General features: G+C 39.1%; 1 protein-coding gene across 2 annotated transcripts in view; it reads right to left on the bottom strand.

The window, feature by feature from the left end:
* The window catches only part of LOC149554023 (Zinc finger, C3HC4 type (RING finger) family protein), a 216,707-nt gene that overhangs the window by 143,024 nt on the left and 54,831 nt on the right, over positions 1 to 18,852 (bottom strand). For both annotated transcript variants that reach the window (XM_089789351.1, XM_089789352.1), the window contains one exon: positions 1,446 to 7,378. In XM_089789351.1, coding sequence (XP_089645477.1) covers positions 1,446 to 7,378 — 5,933 coding nt within the window. The remainder of the gene's footprint in view (positions 1 to 1,445; positions 7,379 to 18,852) is intronic.

Genomic DNA, 18,852 nt, shown 5'->3' with positions numbered 1-18,852 from the left:
AGAAGGAAGCAGGAGAATCCACAGTTAAAGTAATGTGGGTGGGTATCTCCTTGACTTAAGAGGCGGGAGCAAGTGGCAGCAAGCGTCACCAAGGTACCATTCCGCTCTGGAAGCCAAGGCCAAGGTTAGTTCAGGATGACCGGACCATTCCAAAGAGGGAGGAGGCCGCTCGATGGTTCAAGGACTAATCACAAGTGGCTGGCGGAGGTGGTGGATAACATTGCCATGGGCACCTAAACATCTCCTTTTTGGTGGTTTTTGTGGGATTGGGCTACTATTGTTTTTTGCTGTTAGGGTGTTAATGCCCGTTACTATGTTTTAAAGATTATGTATGTCTGTGGGGTAGGAGAGATATGTGTTTGTAATGAAATTGGCCAACTAGTGCATATGGCTATTTGATGTAATTCCACTTTTTAATATCAATACAAAAATCAAAATGTTACCTATCAAAAAAATTTATATAAGGTAAATTTAATAAAGATTTCTTTTGAATATTTTTTCCTTGTCAAATTTTATTTGACTTTTATTGTCGCGGAACTCAAACTCCAACTCAAACCTTGTGACTTAGTAAATAATGATTGTGCAATGCAAATAGAAAAAGAAACCCAAAATGCAGATGTCAAATATCACAAAGTAGGTATATCAGTACCAAAGAAGGTAATTGATCAAGTGTAAAATCCTACAAAGAAAGGTCACAGATATTTTCACTAAACTTCTGGACAAATCATATTTGAAAATTTCAGAAATCTTCTTGAAGCATGATAACAAATGAGATTTGACATCAGTAGAGTATATTGTAAATCTGATCCAAAGAAAAGCTAGTTTTAGTTTTAGACATTAGAAATATTTAATAAGAGTGAGGCAAGGATCTCGTTTAAGAAACGCTCATATTTAGAATTTAGAAAATTAGACAAACAAAAAGAATAAGACATTTAGAGGGATGTGAGATGTTGGTTTTCTATGGGTTGCCATTCTCACACAGTGTAATATTATTTAGATGGATGAGCCATGGACGCCTATTGTAATTTAAAACATGTCTCACTGATCAGAGCTGAGACTCCAATTTCTATATCATCAAGGACTGACTAGAGAATGTTATCTAAAAAGTTTACCACATTGTAAATCTCTGTAAACAGTGCCATCAAAGTATTTCCAAAAGGGATTGATAATTTCTGTGCATAAGGAAAATCATAATATTTAATAAAAAAATACAAAATACATCATGATTCGTACCAAAAAATTGCAATAGAGAATCATAATAAACCCTATATTGTTTTCATTCTCTCAGAGTTCCCAAATTGTGCTTTTGAGTTCCACAACCGACGTACAATTCTATTGCACAATAGTTCTTTCCTCGCAAAACCTTGCTTTTTTTGTTTTTGATGTCCATACAAATAAAATCTGAAAATTAAATATTACAGAGGAAAGTCTCAGTTGAGCAGTACCTTCCAGGCTTTTGCAAAGATCCTTCTCCAGTCAAGATGAAAGGCAAATCAGAAATCGATTTCCCAACAGTAGAATCGTCCCGAATTAAAAGCTTGAGGTCTCGAATAACCTTCATCATAACTTCTGGCTGTGAAGTGAACATGGACAATGTATTGACCATGTGTTCCCTGTAAAATTGCTTCTTTGAAGGTCTTTGAATACCTAGATAATCTCTGAGAATCACATCTTCTATTTCTGAGGATGTACGGATAAAGCTATCATTTATCAACTCCTCATCTACTTCATTAGGCTTCAGCCACTTGATTGATCCTGTCAAGCTCACAAATTGTCTGCTTCCATGGGATTCAAAAATAGGGAGAGCCTTCATGATATCAATCTGCTGAGAATTGACCTGGCCAAAGGAAAACCACTTTGACTGACACAGAAAACTCCGAAGTTCACGTAGCTCCCCCTCTGATGCATTTGTAAAGAGTCCTTTTAAATTTGGTATACCAGCAGCTGATGCCAGTAAGGCATTTAAGACACCTGTCGCAGTTGCATTTTGAACATAGTCTTCCAACCCTGCATGATCTATTTGTAGTTCACTCCTCAACATGAAACATCCAGTTCTCTTCAACAAGGAACACATATTCTCACTCCATCCATCATCTTTGATCACATTCGAATTCCTAACAAGTTGGAGAAGGTGCCCATCCCTTGCTGGCAGAAGAGGCCACTTTGAAAAGACAGTTAAGTCTGGACATGATGATTTAAAGTAAGTCCAAAGATGGCCCATCCATGCAAGGCTTGGTTGCCCTTGATAGCCAGGAGTCCATAACACAGACTTCCTACCCTCCCACTCTACAGGGAGAATTCTAGGCATAAGCTCATTCAACAAGGATGATGTAAGTAAACAAAGATTTGTGCCACCACTGGAGGCAATTCTTTGTAGTTTGCTGAATATTCGTGCATCAATGGTGCGATCAATAAGTAAATATGGCACCGCATCTTTAAGTAGATCATATTCGTTTTGGCTGGTCACATAGAGATTTTCATCTTGTCCAGATTTAGCAAATGTGGTGAATAAGCCTGTAGCAAGTGGGAGCAAGGGTAAACCGTGCAATTTATCAGATATCAAAGGATCATCACAATCATCCAGACAATATTTCAAAGTAACAAGCATTGCTTCTCTCTGTTTGAAACCACGTTTGCGCCGAATTAACAAAGTTCGAAGCAAATGTGGAGTGAGATATCGCAAGGACGGGCAGAACTCCCTAAATCTATCCACCACTGATTTAGGTGCATTTATCAAAGTTAAACCTGCCTCTGCTAATGCATTACCAAGTTCGATGGCCTCTGCAAAGGAATAATCAGGAAAAACAGCTTGTTTTGCAGAAATCCACTGCCCACCTCTAGCATTGGTGTAAAGGACACAAACATCTAGATCAGTGATGCTAACATAAACCTTCTTCATCAAAGATGCCCATGGTTCTCTCGTAGTTGCAGTTGGCCAAAACAAATAATATGTGCTACATGGACCAATTTCACGAGCAGCATTGGCGAGTAACCGTGCATATGCTGGAGCTGCAGCATCTTCCAGCAGACAGAGATTCCAATCAGACCTTAGCTTCCCCCCTCCTGCCATATCATCACCAAACCATATATCCCTACGATTTGACGACAGTTCAAAGTAGCCATTGATATGAACCGGAAGACCTGTGTTGACAGGTAAAGGTAAAAAGCAAAATGCACGACCCTCAAGTGCATTGTCCACAAGATTTGCTTCACCTGTTACCTTCTCCTCCAGTCCTATCTGCAACTTGGCAGCTACACCTGCCCATGGAATGAAACTGCGCTCTCTGTTTTCAGGAGAGACAGACTTAGCTTTAGCGTGTCCACCCCCCAAACATTCACTCACCATCCACAGATCTGTCTTTTCAGTAGTATCGCTTGAAGTCATTATAACTTTTGCACAACTCCAAGGCAACTGTGTTTCTGGTGTTTTCTGTAACTTTTGAAAGAATTTTTCTTTGTCCATGCCAGCCTTGCAATCACCATAAATAAAATCTAACATCACATTTGCTGGACTAGGTTGGTTGTCCAATACTTCAACAGGAAGCCTAGACACACGATGCAGGAGCACCATTTCATGATTGGGTCCGTCCTTCACATAGACAGAAATGTTCATTACATTTCGCAAAAAGAGCAAGGCCTCACCTGCATTTGTGTAAAAGGATGAGAAAAGTGATAAAACATCCTCAGGTCTATAACTTTCTTTCTTGATTTGGCTGCAAGCAGATACGCTGGAAGTTCTTAATGGAAAGCGAAAGAGAGTGCCGGGGAAAGGATTTTGTAAGTCGCAACCAAAGTGCATATATGGAGAAAATTGATCAGGAAATTGTTCCAATATATCTCTGCCAACAAAACTGATCCTCAAGCCAGGATGGGATGGAGTAATTCCTGGAAGATAACCGGCATGAGGATCAAACATCACAATATTTTCTCCGGAAACAAATCCAGGAATGTCTGTAAAATGATACACAGAGTTAAACCCAAGTCCAAACCTTCCAATAGCAAATGGCTTTTCAAGTTTACTGTCTTGCCCAATGCGTGAAATGGCATAAAGATCTTGAGCTGTAAAGACAGAATTATTGTAACAGTACAAGGCCGGCCCCTGCCAATCTGCCATTTGTGGAGAAAGAATGGACGAAGTCCCATACTGAGTTTTATCCAAAAGAAAGCAAACTTCAGTAGCTCCTGCATCATCTGCATTTTGTACAAGTTCAAATAAAATTCCAGGACCATCTGCATACATTTCAACTATATGTTTCAACCTAGTTGTTAAGGCCTCATGTTGACCAAAGGCCTCTGCTGCCCCATACAGGCCCAAATTCATGGAATCAGCACTCTCTGCAAGCAATAATCTACGAAGTGAATAGACGCCAAGCCTCTCTGCAACATCATTAGAAATGTTGCCGTGCACAAATTTGGGAACCTTTTTCTTTGATGTCAAAGCCACAGCCGATATGCTCCCTGAGTTAACCCATTCATTAGAGGTAGATAACCAAGGAGCATCATTGAAAGCAAGTTCTGTCACAGGCATAAGAATAGATGAGACATCAGGAATGTAGCATGCTATTTGTTTATCATGAAACTTAGCATCAGCTAAATATTGCACAATTAGTGTTGCTGCTCTAAGCTCGTGTGCATTCAAAGGACTGCCTTTCTTATTTGCAGCCATTTGAGAAAGCACCATAGCAAAATCTCTAGGACTTAAAGATTCTCGCACACCTAGATCCATAAAAAGATCTTTAAAAACGGCCAAATCAACAGGAATAACACGCACATATGGAGCTAAATGAAAAGGCCCATACAGAACCACCTCATCAACTTTTGCAAATCCATCACCCACCCAAACCCATCGACTGCCTTCTAAAATGGCTTTTACAATATCCATTTCATCTGTACCAATCATGGCAGTCAAAAGAGAGTACAATCTTGGCATAGCTAATGCTAACTCCTGCCGAAATATCTGGTCTGCTACAATCTCATGATTTTTTCCAAGCTCAAGAAGTTGAGCAGCAATAATGCTTCCTACTGGTGAAGAGGACCATCCAAGACAATGTGATAAGGTATTAGAGCGGCATTCCCCATCAAGTATACGAAGACTGGCAGAAACAAGCCAAATGTCTGTAGGCAAACGAACCAGCTTGGGAGGCGCTACTGTTGTAGAAACCGAAGGCCATGGCAAAAGTGAATACGGAGGATTTACTAACACAGGGCACCAGCAAATCATTGTGAGATCATTCCAGAATTTTGTCAAATCAATGTATGAACAAGAATCTTGTAAATGAAATGCTGAAGCCATTTTTGTCAGCATCTTATTGACCGTTTTGTTTGCCTCACCAGGACTCTGAGGTAGCCATTTATTTGCATTTAGCTCCAAATAAGAAAGAAGCACTTCTCCCCTTGAGTGCGCCTTTGCAGGATCGTTATGCACTAATGATTCAATCTGCCGAGCACTCTGTAAAACAGTTTCTGGAGACACCGTAGTTCTTAATTCCAACCCTTGAAGCATATCTAGGGCTCCTGATTCTCTAAACTTGCCACAAGGAAAGCTATCATGATCGTCTAGAAGGTCATAGAGTTCTTCATTTCGAGGATCATATAGGCTGTTGGGGCTTCTTAGCCTGCCACTAATAGTGGGAACAAATTCTAAGTTCTTCAATATTTCTCTGATGGTTGAATCTTCCGCACACAGCTGAGGAAGTTCATACAAAATTGAAAGCATAACATCCTCAAGAAGCTGTGGGGAAATCTCACTTATACGATTCAACACCCTACGTGTATAGAATGATGCCCTTCCTATTCTTCGAATGCCATAATAACTTAACAGTACTTCTTCTTCACTTCCAGATGAACAGTAAAGAAACTCTGATCCTAAAAGAAGCCTGTCCATATGAAGAGGTCCCAAAAATTTTTGAGACATCTCCAAATCAGTGAAAAGGGAGGTTTCATTACTCACATTATCATTGTATAGTTCAAAAACAGGCAAATGTTTGCAAATGTGGACATGAGATTCAGTCATCTGTCCTCCACTATACCACTTGGGATTGAGGAAATATCTACAGAGTTCACGCCTTTCATTGGCAGTGATATTTTCAAAAAGCATAGCCAGGTGTGATTCTTGCCTCAAAGCTACCTCAAAAATGGCATCCAAAATACCCACAGCACTTGCATCATGAACATAAAGTGACAGCTGACGATGTTCAACTTCAAAATCTGGGTTAAGTATCTGACACCCCACTTTTATCAGAATGTTTTTTATTGAATCAGTTAGTAATTGACCATTAATCATTTTTGAGTTCTTGGAAGCTCTATAAAGACATCCTGTTGTTGTTGGTAAAATAGGCCAGTCCAAGAAATTTGAAATGTCTTCACAGTGGTCTTTAAGATAGCACCACAAAAGCATGAGCCAGGTCTGGGTTGGATGGTTTTCATCAGTTTCTGGCATCCACTCAACTATCTCCTTGTATCTCCAATCAGTGGGAAGAATCTGAGACAAAAGGTGAACAAGATGTGTACTATTCAAAAAAGTTACATTTGTCTTTGAGGCCCGTGCAATATCTGAAAGCCTATTATGTAATTTTACAGGGATATTCTTGTCAACCAGCCAATCAGTAAGACTCTCCAAAAGCTTGTGCTCAGAGTCACTGCAGACGAAATAAGGTCTAGCTTTTATGCCTTCCTCGAAAACTCCATATCTACCACTGGCTAGGGGAATAAGAGATAAACCTGATGCCATATATCCAACTTCATCATCAACTAGATCGTCCAGGCAGTATTCCAACAACAAGAAGCACTGTCCCCTATCTAACAGAGATTTCCTTGTCAGACTCCGCAACATGTTCCGCACAGTAGCAGGGCAAACCATCTTTGGCAGAGTAGCACAATAAGAGAAAACCATGTCTACAACTGGCTTAGGTAGTTCTACTACAGGCATTCCTAAGAATATAAGAGCATCAACAAGTTCCTTAGACTTTGAAAACCCTTCATCATGAAGGAATGCAGCAGCTGGCACGATCCACTTTCCACCTTCAACTTTCGAATACACAGATGGAAATTCCTGAATATTTCTGTAAATTTGCTTCACCAGTGTTTCCCATGGCTCTTCAAAGAGACCACAAGGCCACAGTGAATAATATTGCTCGCTTGGACCAAGTGATTTTGAAGCTTTCATCAGCAACTCACTAAAAGCTGGAGCCACAACCTCCTCTAAAAGGCATACATTCCAATCTGACCGTAGCTTCCCACCTCTGTCCATATCAGATCCATACCAAATATCACGTCTATTGGATGAAAGTTCAAAGTAGCCATTTACATGTACCGGCAAACCTGTTCTAACTGGTAAAGGAAGAAAGCAAAATGCACGTCCATCCCTGCAGATGAGATCCTGGTAGACAAAGGCAATTCCTAATCAGAAAAAATTAAATATTTCCCTTAATTTGCACCTATAAGAAAACACTAATGAAGTTTGGGCATTAACATAATCAGCTTATAATTAGAAATTGATACTAAATAAGCAACTTCATTACCATCCTTTCAATGGACAAGAGTGTTCAAAATGACATGACAAAGCATCCGTGCACAGTATACTTTTAGTGAAGGAACAATTTCCAAGCTTCTTTCAAAGGAATGAACATGTTTGAAATTATATTGAAGGAATACATATACCAAAACCATACCTATTCAACACACATGATTCTCAATCTAACACCTAGAATGGCACTAGGAAAACACAACAAACATGTATACTTGGAGACTCACTTTAAATGACTCTGCCAAACTGGTACCAATGATGTCTCAAAAGGAAATAAGAATAGATGATAGTTGTCGTATCCTATGACCAAGAAAAAGTAAAACTAATCATGATATTCATAGCGGATCATGGCTTCATAACCTAAAACAATGTCCAACGCGAAAGTGTCACTACTAAAAACTTCCTAGAGAAAGGTTTCAAAGGTTATAGGTAATCCTTTAAATAAGCAAATTATTAATAATAAAATCAATACAACTTTGAAGCTAAGTTAGAGAAAACAGAAATATAGTTATCAAACTCAATTAAGTCAGCCATATGCCTGTTGCAAGGAGGAAGATTTGATACCGATAAAAAGTGTCACCTTCATCTAGACTTATCTGTTCCAGGAATATATTCTAAAAAGCATACTTGATCAACATTCGTGATGCTCAATTCACCACCATACAACAGCACAAGGGCAATAACAGAAACATACACCATAGCTCAAGATTGCATCCAAAGGACTTTGCCTAACTCAGATTTAATGGTGCATTAAAAAGGCAAAACAAGGATAGATGGCAAGGGTAGTCTTCACATGGTCAATCAAGGAAAACTGATCTTAATATTCATAGTCGACTTGGCTTCATAACCAAAAAAAAGTATTCAATAAGAAGCAAAGTTAGAGAAAACATATTTTACCATTAACAAATTCAATAAAGCCAACTATTAACTTATCATAAGTCAAGAGAATATGATACCAATTAAGAGTGTCATAGATGATGTGATAGTTTTGAATTAATACCGACAGCTTACAAGAGGGACAGGCATCAAAATGTTTGCTTTATTTTATAAGGAATCTTAAATTCTTCCATAATACTTCACAATTTGGAGTTGGAATAGGAGCATGGAGCATATTACATGCATGGATAAACTATATGTGTGTAAAAAGGTTTTGGGAGAAAATGACTTCATATAACCCAACCCTCTAAGGTCCTCAGCCCTGCATGTTGAAAAAATAAGAGCAGATAAAAAACTCTGAAACAGAATCAAACGAGACACCAAAGCACAGATATATAGTGGTTCACAAATATGGCTATGTCCATTTTGAAGCCGGGAAATTCTGTTATTTCTAGCTCTATTTTTGTACATGTATACAGCAGCAGTTTCTGGAACCAGTGACAATTAACATGATTACATTATCTATATCTAATGATAAGCTTTCAAAGAAGAATGTCAAGAGCCAAATAGTTGGAGAGAAAAATAAGTGACCATTCGACTTCATATCCAGCAATCTATGAATTGAAACCCAAGCACTGCTGCAAATCTCAGAGATGTTACCCCACTTCAGCCCTCTTGTCACATCTTGACAATGTTGAGAGTTCTGCAAATCTTGAACTACTTCCTTGGTACTATCTTCGTCAATTAATCAACAAGTTTTACCTTAGTGTCTATCTTTTCAACTTGCAGCTTGCCCTCTTCAAGCACTCTCTGGATGAACTGATACAACACCTCAGTATGTTTGGTATGATTGTGAAATGCAGCATCCTTAGCCAGATGAATGGCATTGTTGTTATTTAAAAACAAATTGAAAACATGTCTGAAGCCCAACTCACCCCACAACCGCTGTTACCATATCATTTCCTTTACACCTTCAGTGAGAGCAATATATATAGCCTCAATAGTGGAGAGTGCAACAACTTGCTCCAATCTGGAAACCCAACTGATAGCTGCTTCAGCAAATGTGAAAACATGACCTGTTGTTGATCTTCGTTTGTTCACGTCACAAGCCATGCCATAGTCAACGAAACCTTGCAGTGAAGCATCTTTACCACCAGAACACAAAATATAATCTGATGTACCTTTCAAATACTGTAAAATCCACTTCACTGCATGTTAATGAGTTTGACCTGGATTGCTCATGAATCTGCTCACTACTCCCACTACAAGAACAATGTCAAGAAGAGTGCAAACCATGGCATATGAGACTTCCAACAACTGATGACTATGGGATACCTTCCATTTCTTCTTGTTTTTCTTGCGTCTTGGGACACATTGCCAATGACAAACGGGAATCATTAACAAGTGGATTGCTCACAGGCTTAGCACTCTTCATGTTGAATTTATCCAAAACCTTGTCAGTATACTTCTCTTGTGACAATCTTATTCTCCCTTCTGCCTGTCCCGGATTATGGTCCTAACAAGAATCATCTCCGCAGCCCTTAAGACCTTCAATGCAAAGTTGTGAGCTAAGCGCTGCTTCAATTCACAAAAGACTCTCATGCTAGAGTCGGTTACTGGCATATCGTTAACATAGAGCGGCAATAGAACAAATTCACTGTTCCCCATCACCTCGTAAAAAAATAAATCATATTAACAGCATGTAAAATGTTGCTCAGTCATGAAGTCAAATTTTAGATAGCACTTGTTTGAGCCCATACAAACTTCTCTTCAACCTGCAATACAAGTGCTCTTGTCCTTGTTTCTCAAAACCTTTGGGCTCTTGCAAATGCATTCCTCTTTAATGCCGCCAAGAAGAAATGAAATCTTCACATGAAATTCTTGTAACTCAAGATCATATAGCACTGCCAAACCCAAAACCGCACTCATAGTAGTCGTCTTCACAATCAGTTAGAATATCTCATTAATGTCTATCCCCTTTTACCGATCATACCCATTCACTAACAATCTGGGCCAATAGCATTTCTTGCCTTCATCTTCCTCTTCCAAACAATACACGCAATAATTTTTCAAGGCTCTTCAATTAGGTGGAAGCTTTACCAAGTCCCAGGTATGATTGGCTATAAGAGAATCCATTTAATCTTGCACTGCATCCATCCACTTTGCATTGTCTAGCTAGCTCTAATTGATAGGAGATCAACAGCTAATAATTGTTGAATTTTGAAGAAGAATGCTCCCAAGTGGAACTCCTCAACAGAGGAGTTTGGCATTGTGTTTTAACTAGCCGCAAAACACTTTTATTTGCAACATTACTGGAATAATTAATTCCAATATCCCCATCATTACTCACCCCCAGCAAATTGCCAATATCATTCCTCTGAATTCTACCACCAAAATTATTTACACTCTACAAACCAAATCCACCTTCTTCGAAATTACCAAGCACTACAACATTACCAAGTTTCAAAGCAGAATTTGAATGCTGCAAAGTATCCAGCGTTCTAAGAAAATTTGGGAGAGGGTGGCAGTGTTTGACAAAAGAAGAATGGTGTGGAATCCACATCACACCTTATGTGTGATTTAAAGATTCGGGCCCCTATTTAGGATGTGACAAATCTGTATGGGGGTGTGAAGGAATAAATTGTTGAATGGCAAGTCATGGCAAGTTAATGTCAAGTGGAGTCCACGTAGTATGAGCATTCTCCAGCATAGCATGATCACTAGCTCCCTATTGCAGAGGATGAATCCCATCCCCGCCAAAAACTTGCAGTGGATGTGTAGACCGCATGAAAGATTCTTCATTTGCAACCTGTGACAAACATGAAGAGTGGAAAGGGAGTTCTGTGGGATAACCAAGACCAACACTATGTGATTTACCACAGTTCTCGTGTGCAGCAGTGTGTACCAAATAAGGTAAAGACAACTCAGGGTGTGTAGACTGAAGCAAACCAAGGAGAGACAACAATTCATCAATTTGTAACCTTCACTCCTCTGTGGATTTTGGAGTTCTTTCTGTGACATGGTTGTGCAGTGTGGGAGACGCAAGAGATCAAATTCACCTTCAAAATGTGTCACAGGAGGGATACAAATAATATTATTTCTTCCTCCAACTGTGTCATGTGGAGACTGCTGCAGATTAACTCCAGCCTGCCTCTGTAAATTCCGATTTGAAAAATCTGATTAGTGTGCATATTCATTTGATTGTGTTGCTTGTGCTTGCAGGCTAGAAAACATTATACAGCATCCCTACTACGAATGATTTCCTTGGCAGTTGGATCCCATAGTTGAAAACTATACTACTCTCCATAGCTAACAAATGTACATCTTGAGTTAGGATCCAATTTCCTTCGCTTCTCCTTAGGGACATGAGCAAATGCTTTGCAGCCAACAACTCATAGATGACTGAAAGAAATTTGTTTCCCTAATAATTTCTCCTCAGAAATGTCGAAGTTCAATTGAAATGTAGGCCCTCAATTGATCCTATACTGTCATGGTAACTACGTCTGGCAAAAATTACTTATCCAAGCTTGCATTAGAGAGCATACTCCGAGCCCTCTCTAAGGTTCTATTACACATCTCGAGTCTCAACTACCCTTTTTCTTGAAGACTGCAACGTCCCCATTTGTTGCCAGCATCAAAATTTCAGGGATTAGCCTAATATTGGATCCTCGTAGGCTAATGAGGATGGTTAGAGGGTCTTCTGAGGATTGATTCATCTCCAAAATTCAAGAATTTATGGATTTGGTCTTCGTTCGATATCATTTGCACTCCATTTGCCATACTATGTATAGTAAATCAAGAGTAATAGAGATGGACCCTTTCTATTTTTAGAAAGTGTATTTGATCATATGGGGAATTATGAGGAGAGATCCCTATTTCAAACGGCATGGCAATCAGACAAGTATTTCAAGAGATATTAAAGTTCAAGTGATTAAGTGATTTATTTAAATATTTTAATAAAGTCATAGAGTAACTTAAGTGACTACAAGACGAAATTGGCTTTTAATCCCACATTGCCTAGTTGTTTGTGTCTTCCCTCATATCGAGGTTATAAAAGCGTGGAGCTACATTGGGATTGAAACCATGAAAAGATATTAACATATTGTTACGAGAATTGATTGCTTTAATGTGACTAACTGCCTTAAAGACGAAACTCCTTAGTAGTGGAGGAGCTGGACGTAGCCCCAGCAACTCGTCAAAGACTCATCCATTTCCAAACGCAGCATATTGAAGATGAGATTTTGTATGGTGGACAGTATTCAAGTAAGCATTGGCACAAGGCTATGAATTTGTGATTTCATAGGTATCGAACTGGGTTCAACTAGTGTAATGTCCCTTTTTTCTGGGACATTTTAATTCTGTGTGGCCAGCTCACTTCGCCTAGGTTTCGGCGGCAAGAAGGTTCTTTACAAGGTTTAGTTCGAGATATGAACTAGACATTTCCAGTTACAGACCCGTCAAAGCAATTTTGGCAGGTTGTCCAGATGCTTACTATTTTTAGTAAGTAATCAAAGCTCAGTATTTTCGGTACCTCAGTGCTGGGTTGGAAGCGTCTCACCGAGAGCTTTCCAACGAGCTATTGCACATGATCATCAGAGTTCATTTGGTCAGTTATTTTAATGCCTGATGACTATATGGTTTACTAACTAAGTGACTATTAAAGTTCATTTAACTTGTTACTTTATTTTAAAAAGGTACTATGTTCACTTAAGTGACTAAAGGACAAAAAAGTTGTTTTATCCCACATTGCTTGAATGAGCGTGCATCTCATTGAGAAAAGCAATAAACGTACAACAAGCTCCACTTGAGATAATATATGAAGATTATAATATTCAAAACAAATATTAAATCTAGGAGCTGGAAACAATTGCTAGTTATTTCTTCTAAGACGCAAACCCTTGAAGAAACTTTGGAAGTTGGACGCAAACCTAGCCTTGTTTCAGTTTTATTTATATTTCCAATCTGACTGTTATTTCTGCGTATAAGATTGGATTACTTGGATTGTTACATGTTATTGCATTGCTGTTGTATAATACAGTAACATATTTTGGGCGGATTGTTCTATTAATTCCTGGTGCATATATCTATTTCTGAATATTGGAGGAAATATACAAACTTTTTTGAGTTTTCTTGTATTGAAATCTGCTGTTTATAAATCTATTAAAGTTTTGAAAATTGTATCAAGTATTGGTTTACTGTACGGTTTTAAATCTGCACTTTTAATATCAAGGGTTTTGGGAAAATATCCGGAAAGGGATATTACAGCTAGCGGCCAGTTTATTCTCAGCAGTGGCCAAGTTGGGATGACAGAGTAGCAGGTATCCTAACGTGGTGTAGGAGGAACAGCATACACACGTTTTTACCGCAGGCAAACCATGTGAAAGTCAGGTATCCTAACGTGGTGTAGGAGGAACAGCATACACATGTTTTTACCGCAGGCAAACCATGTGAAAGTCGGACAGGCCGTAGAAGGAACCACAGTGTCTGCTGGAGTGACAAGGAGTTGACGGGCCTGAGTGCGTTGTATGTGGCAGAAGTGTTGATACTGGATATCGGGAGTCTGGGACAGAAGGAGACCCATCCATTGACCCAGCTGCCACGTGAACCAGTTCCACAGAAATCGGACCAGCTATAATTTTCAACATCGAAGGAAAGGTGGTAGTAGCAATCTAGTATAAGTGCAAGGCTTAAGCACGATGAACTCTGAAGTCATTAACGGCATTACCAGGTGCACCATTATTTGTGTTGTTACCATTCTATGAATTCTGAATCTTAATATCAGAACTGCCTTGATTAATACTATTCAATTTACTTGATAGTTCTTTGTGTCATTCCACACGGAGATGGATTATTGTGGTTGGGATGTTAATTAATATAACCAATTCATTAAATCTCCTTGCATATTTGTCTGATACATTATTATAGCTGTGGTATTGTGGGAAGTCCAAGATAGTGGTAAAATCTGCAGGTAACCATTACCATCAGAGATTTATCAGAACGGTCCTTTTACTGCTGAACGAGTACAGTGCCCAACATTGATACACCACAGCCTTCATACCAGACTGCACGCAAATTGTTTGTTAAAATTCCTCTACATACTACAATTGTGCACGATATACCGTGGTGTATTATGAAAGAAAATCTAAACATATAAACCATAAGAATTCAGAACAGATGTTTACTGAGTGAGGAGGTATTTTGTAGACTTGTAGCACTTGTTGCTATTGTTTCTTCTGCTGTTCTGTAACAGAAAAATGTTCAATTTCAACTTTAGAACAGAGATTTTCTCATTGCCAGAAGACCGGATGCAAAGTGTTTGGTAAAATGAATTTGAAAGATAAGTGAATATTTCAGAATGCTATACTCATACAAATGTTTGACAGAAATCCTATGCTATGAATTTGAAATTTGTGGTTTAATATTGGCTCAGTTCTAGTCAGGGTTCTTACAGTGAATGGAACAGCTTCAATATGTTGTATTCCATTTTCTGCACAATAACTATCAAACTCCAAAGAGTAAAACTCTCCTCTATTATCTATTTTTAAACACTTTATTTGTGCCCAATTCAATTCTCCACAATAGCTTTGAAAACTTTAAATTTGCTAAATATTTCTAATTTTCTAATTAGCGTACAAATCCACACTTTGCGAGGACAATCATCAAGAAAAGTAACAAATAATTAGCTCCTCCATTAGAGGTTACAAAATGAATGATGTTCCTCCCTTGAGGAAGAAATGGTGTCAGAGGTGTATCAAAGAATCCTCCCCAATCAATAGGAAGAACCCTCAAAATGTAGGATGTCTCAGGAAACTAAATAGAAACCTCCAACACGAGTATGATCAACCATGCAATGTGACATCTCAAGTGAAGTTTGAGGCTCGCGTATACCAATCTCCTAAGACTGAAATGTCTTCTCTGAAGTGAAAGAGACCTCCTTCAACGATTGTATCAAAGGATCCACAATCATGTCAAACTCAAAGGAATGACCAAGTGAAGAATGATGAGGGTCAAAGTGTTCCCACACAACTACTGAAGAAGAATCATCCTCAACAAAGAGAAGATGTATATCACCAATGATGTCTCCCAAATCCTCAATGTAGGACTCCATAAATAAACCTACAATGTCTATCAAGAAGTCATCCAAAGGAGCTATAACTGGAAAACAAGGTATGTCCTATTGCACTGAATCACCTGAATCCATGGTCGTGTGAATGCAAGCATCATCAAGAACAACACTAGATGTGATCTCAATTGGAGAAGTAGGAGTTGTAACTAGGGACTTTAGATCATCAAGACTCTCAATACAGGCACAAGTTGTCATTGTTGATAAGGTGTGCTCATCATAGGGAATATTATCTTCATCACCAAGTGGAAGGAGACAATCTGTAGCTGGATCTTCTGGCAATGAAGGAACATGAGGATCTCCAAAATGTTCCCAAATAATGGTGTAATATCCTCCCCTGATTTGAACTTTGACTTGTAGAAATTTAACTTAAGGAATATTGTCAAACACTTTGTATGCAAACTCATAAAGCTGATTTCCTCAATAAATTGCTTTCCAATGAGTAGATTTACGAACAACTATGAAGTGACATTAAAATGCATAATACACATCATAACATTTTCACAAACACTTGGCACACATTCAACAATATATGAAAAATCTGGAAACTCTTTCAATCTGCTGATAAAGAGTGATTTTTAAATGTAGATGTGCACTTACAGCTGCCTTAAAGGCTGCAACAACTATTCAGACTTGTATTCAACAATTATTATGCAAAGTATCAAAATTTGACAGAACAAACCTGGAATTAGTTGCCGTAGTATTTTGCAGATGTAGTCGGCAGCCCTCCAAACTTCTAATTAGCCGAAAAAACAAGTAAACTTGATACCAACACTATTCACGCCGTACTGTAGAAAAATACTGTTTATGCCGACTGTAGCAAAATACTGTTCATGCGGCACTATAGCAATAACTAACTTCAGATCTGCATCTCAAACCCTTGTAAATTTCTTTATGCGACGCCCCAAATGAAACCCAATGTATTTCCTGAAGTGAAAACACCCTTGATCCTCCTGACTGTGTCTTCCAACAGCGAAGAGAATGGTAGCAAAGAGGGATTCCTTCCTCCAAGCCCGATAATCAAATATCCAGCAACATAACATTAATCTTCATCCAAGCATACAAAAAAAAAGCTCTTCCATTTCTTTTATAGTGTTCTCACAAGAGCTCAATCCTTCGTTTTCTCAATGTGGGATAAAACATAACTCCCTTTATGTACCTTATGTCTCCAATGTGTTATAAAAATAAAGGGAACTCTTTTAATTTAAATATTTCCCACAAACTATAGTTTGTGCATTAATAAAGTTAAATATTTAAATTTAACTTTATAAAATGGCTTTATCAATGCATAACAAATCTTACCAATGATAAATAAGTCTTTCTGTCGATTTTAAACAATTACCATCGACATACCACTGTGACTGAATGTCTGGCCATGTCCAAAATGACTCACTATAAATAGTAAGTATGCCCAAAGTTGCCTCAGAACCCCTCAGAAAGACCTGCAACTGAAACTGTCTAGGCCAAATGGCCTCTAAGCCCCTTTAATGTCCTAGTTAGCCTACGGGACTGTGGGGAAATAGGCTAACGACAACATCATGCTATGAATGCTAGAAAGGGGACATTACAGTCCGCCCTTCCCAAAATTGCTTGTCCTCAAGTAATTTCAGCTCTGGATGCTGCAATATCTGCTCATTTTCCCAAGTAGCATCCTCGACAGGTAGGTTCCTCCACTTCACTAGATACTCTCTGATAGTCCTCCTGCGAAGCACCCTCTCCCTGGAGTCAAGTATGGCCTCGGGAACCAAGATAAGCTTTCCTTCATCATCAAGAGGTGGCAATACTACTGAAGGCACCACATTGTGACCTAATGCCTTCTTAAGGCGTGACACATGGAACACATTATGCACTTTACTGTCTGCAAGCAACTCCAACTCATAAGCTACTTCGCCCACTCTCCTGATTACTTTGAACGGTCCATAGTAGCGTGGTTTCAATTTCTCTGCTCCACTCTTCTTGAGAGAGGACTGTCTATACGGCTGTAACATGAGGTACACCATATCTCCCACCTCAAAAGACCTCTCAACCCTGTGCTGATCAGCGTATTGCTTCTGCTGATTTTGTGCTTTTTGCAAATTTTCCTTCAAGGATCACATAATGTCTTGACACTCCTGCAAAGTATCCTTGGCCTTAGGCACCCTGCTGTCCCCAAATAACAAATCCAAAAAATTAGGAGCATCATACCCGTACAGTGCCATAAAAGGGGACATTTGAATAGACATGTGGAAAGAGGTATTATAGCAGTACTCCCCTAGATGTAGCCACTTCACCCAAGCCTTCTGCTCTCCTAAAATGTAGTTTCGAAGGTACCCCTCAACCCATTTGTTCACTATCTCTATCTGCCCATCAGTTTGGGGGTGGTAGCTGGTACTCGGAGTGAGCTCTGTTCCACATAACCTGAACAACTCCTGCCAAAAGTGGCTCATAAATCTGTTGTCTCTGTCACTGACTATGCTCCGTGGTATCCCATGTAGTCTGAATACCTCTCAAAAAAATAGTTCTGCTGTTTGTGCTGCTGAATATGTAGACGAAATTGCAAAGAAATGTGCAAATTTCGTCAATCTGTCTACCACAACAAAGATACAATCCCGACCCTGTGCCTTGGGGAGGCCTGTGATAAAATCCATGGAAATGCTCTCCCACTTCTTCTCTGGTATGGGTAGGGGCTGTAGTAAACCACCCGGAAAAGAATGTTCCTGTTTGTTCTACTGACACACAGGGCATTCCCTCACAAACTGAAGCACCTCTGATTTGAGTCCTTTCCAAGTGAAGCGCTCTCTCACCTGCCGATATGTCTTAAAGAATCCGGGATGTCCTGCCATTGGTGAATCATGAAATGCCCTCAAAATCTGTTGCTTCATAGCAGACCCAGGTACTAAATAAATCCTTTCCTTGTAGATGATCAGATCATTTACGACAGTGTATCGACTATCTTGAATAGCTCCCTCAATAATGCTAGATGCCCAACTATCCTTAGCATATTCTGCCAAGATCATCTCTCTCCAATCATCCATGACTATCCCAACAGCAAGCAAATGAGGCCTTCTAGATAAAGCATCTGCAACAATATTTTTCTTCCCTTTGACATAGGCTATGTCGAAATCATAGGCCTGTAATTTACTCACCCATTTCTGTTGCCTGTCATTAAGGTCCTTCTGTCTAAGGAAATGTTTCAAGCTATTATGATCTTCTTTTACTGTGAACCGGCTTCCCACTAAGTACTGCCTGAACTTAGCTAGCGTGTGCATGATTGCTAGCATCTCTTTGTCGTAGATGCTGTAGGTTCTCTCCACACCTCGTAATTTTCTACTCTCATATGCGATGGGAT

Source organism: Cupressus sempervirens, chromosome 6, assembly GCF_028749045.1.
Source record: "Cupressus sempervirens isolate cs-2001-9-10 chromosome 6, ASM2874904v1, whole genome shotgun sequence".
Lineage (NCBI taxonomy): Eukaryota > Viridiplantae > Streptophyta > Pinopsida > Cupressales > Cupressaceae > Cupressus > Cupressus sempervirens.
Note: the sequence above shows the minus strand (reverse complement) of the source record. Positions and strands in the feature narration are given on the sequence as shown.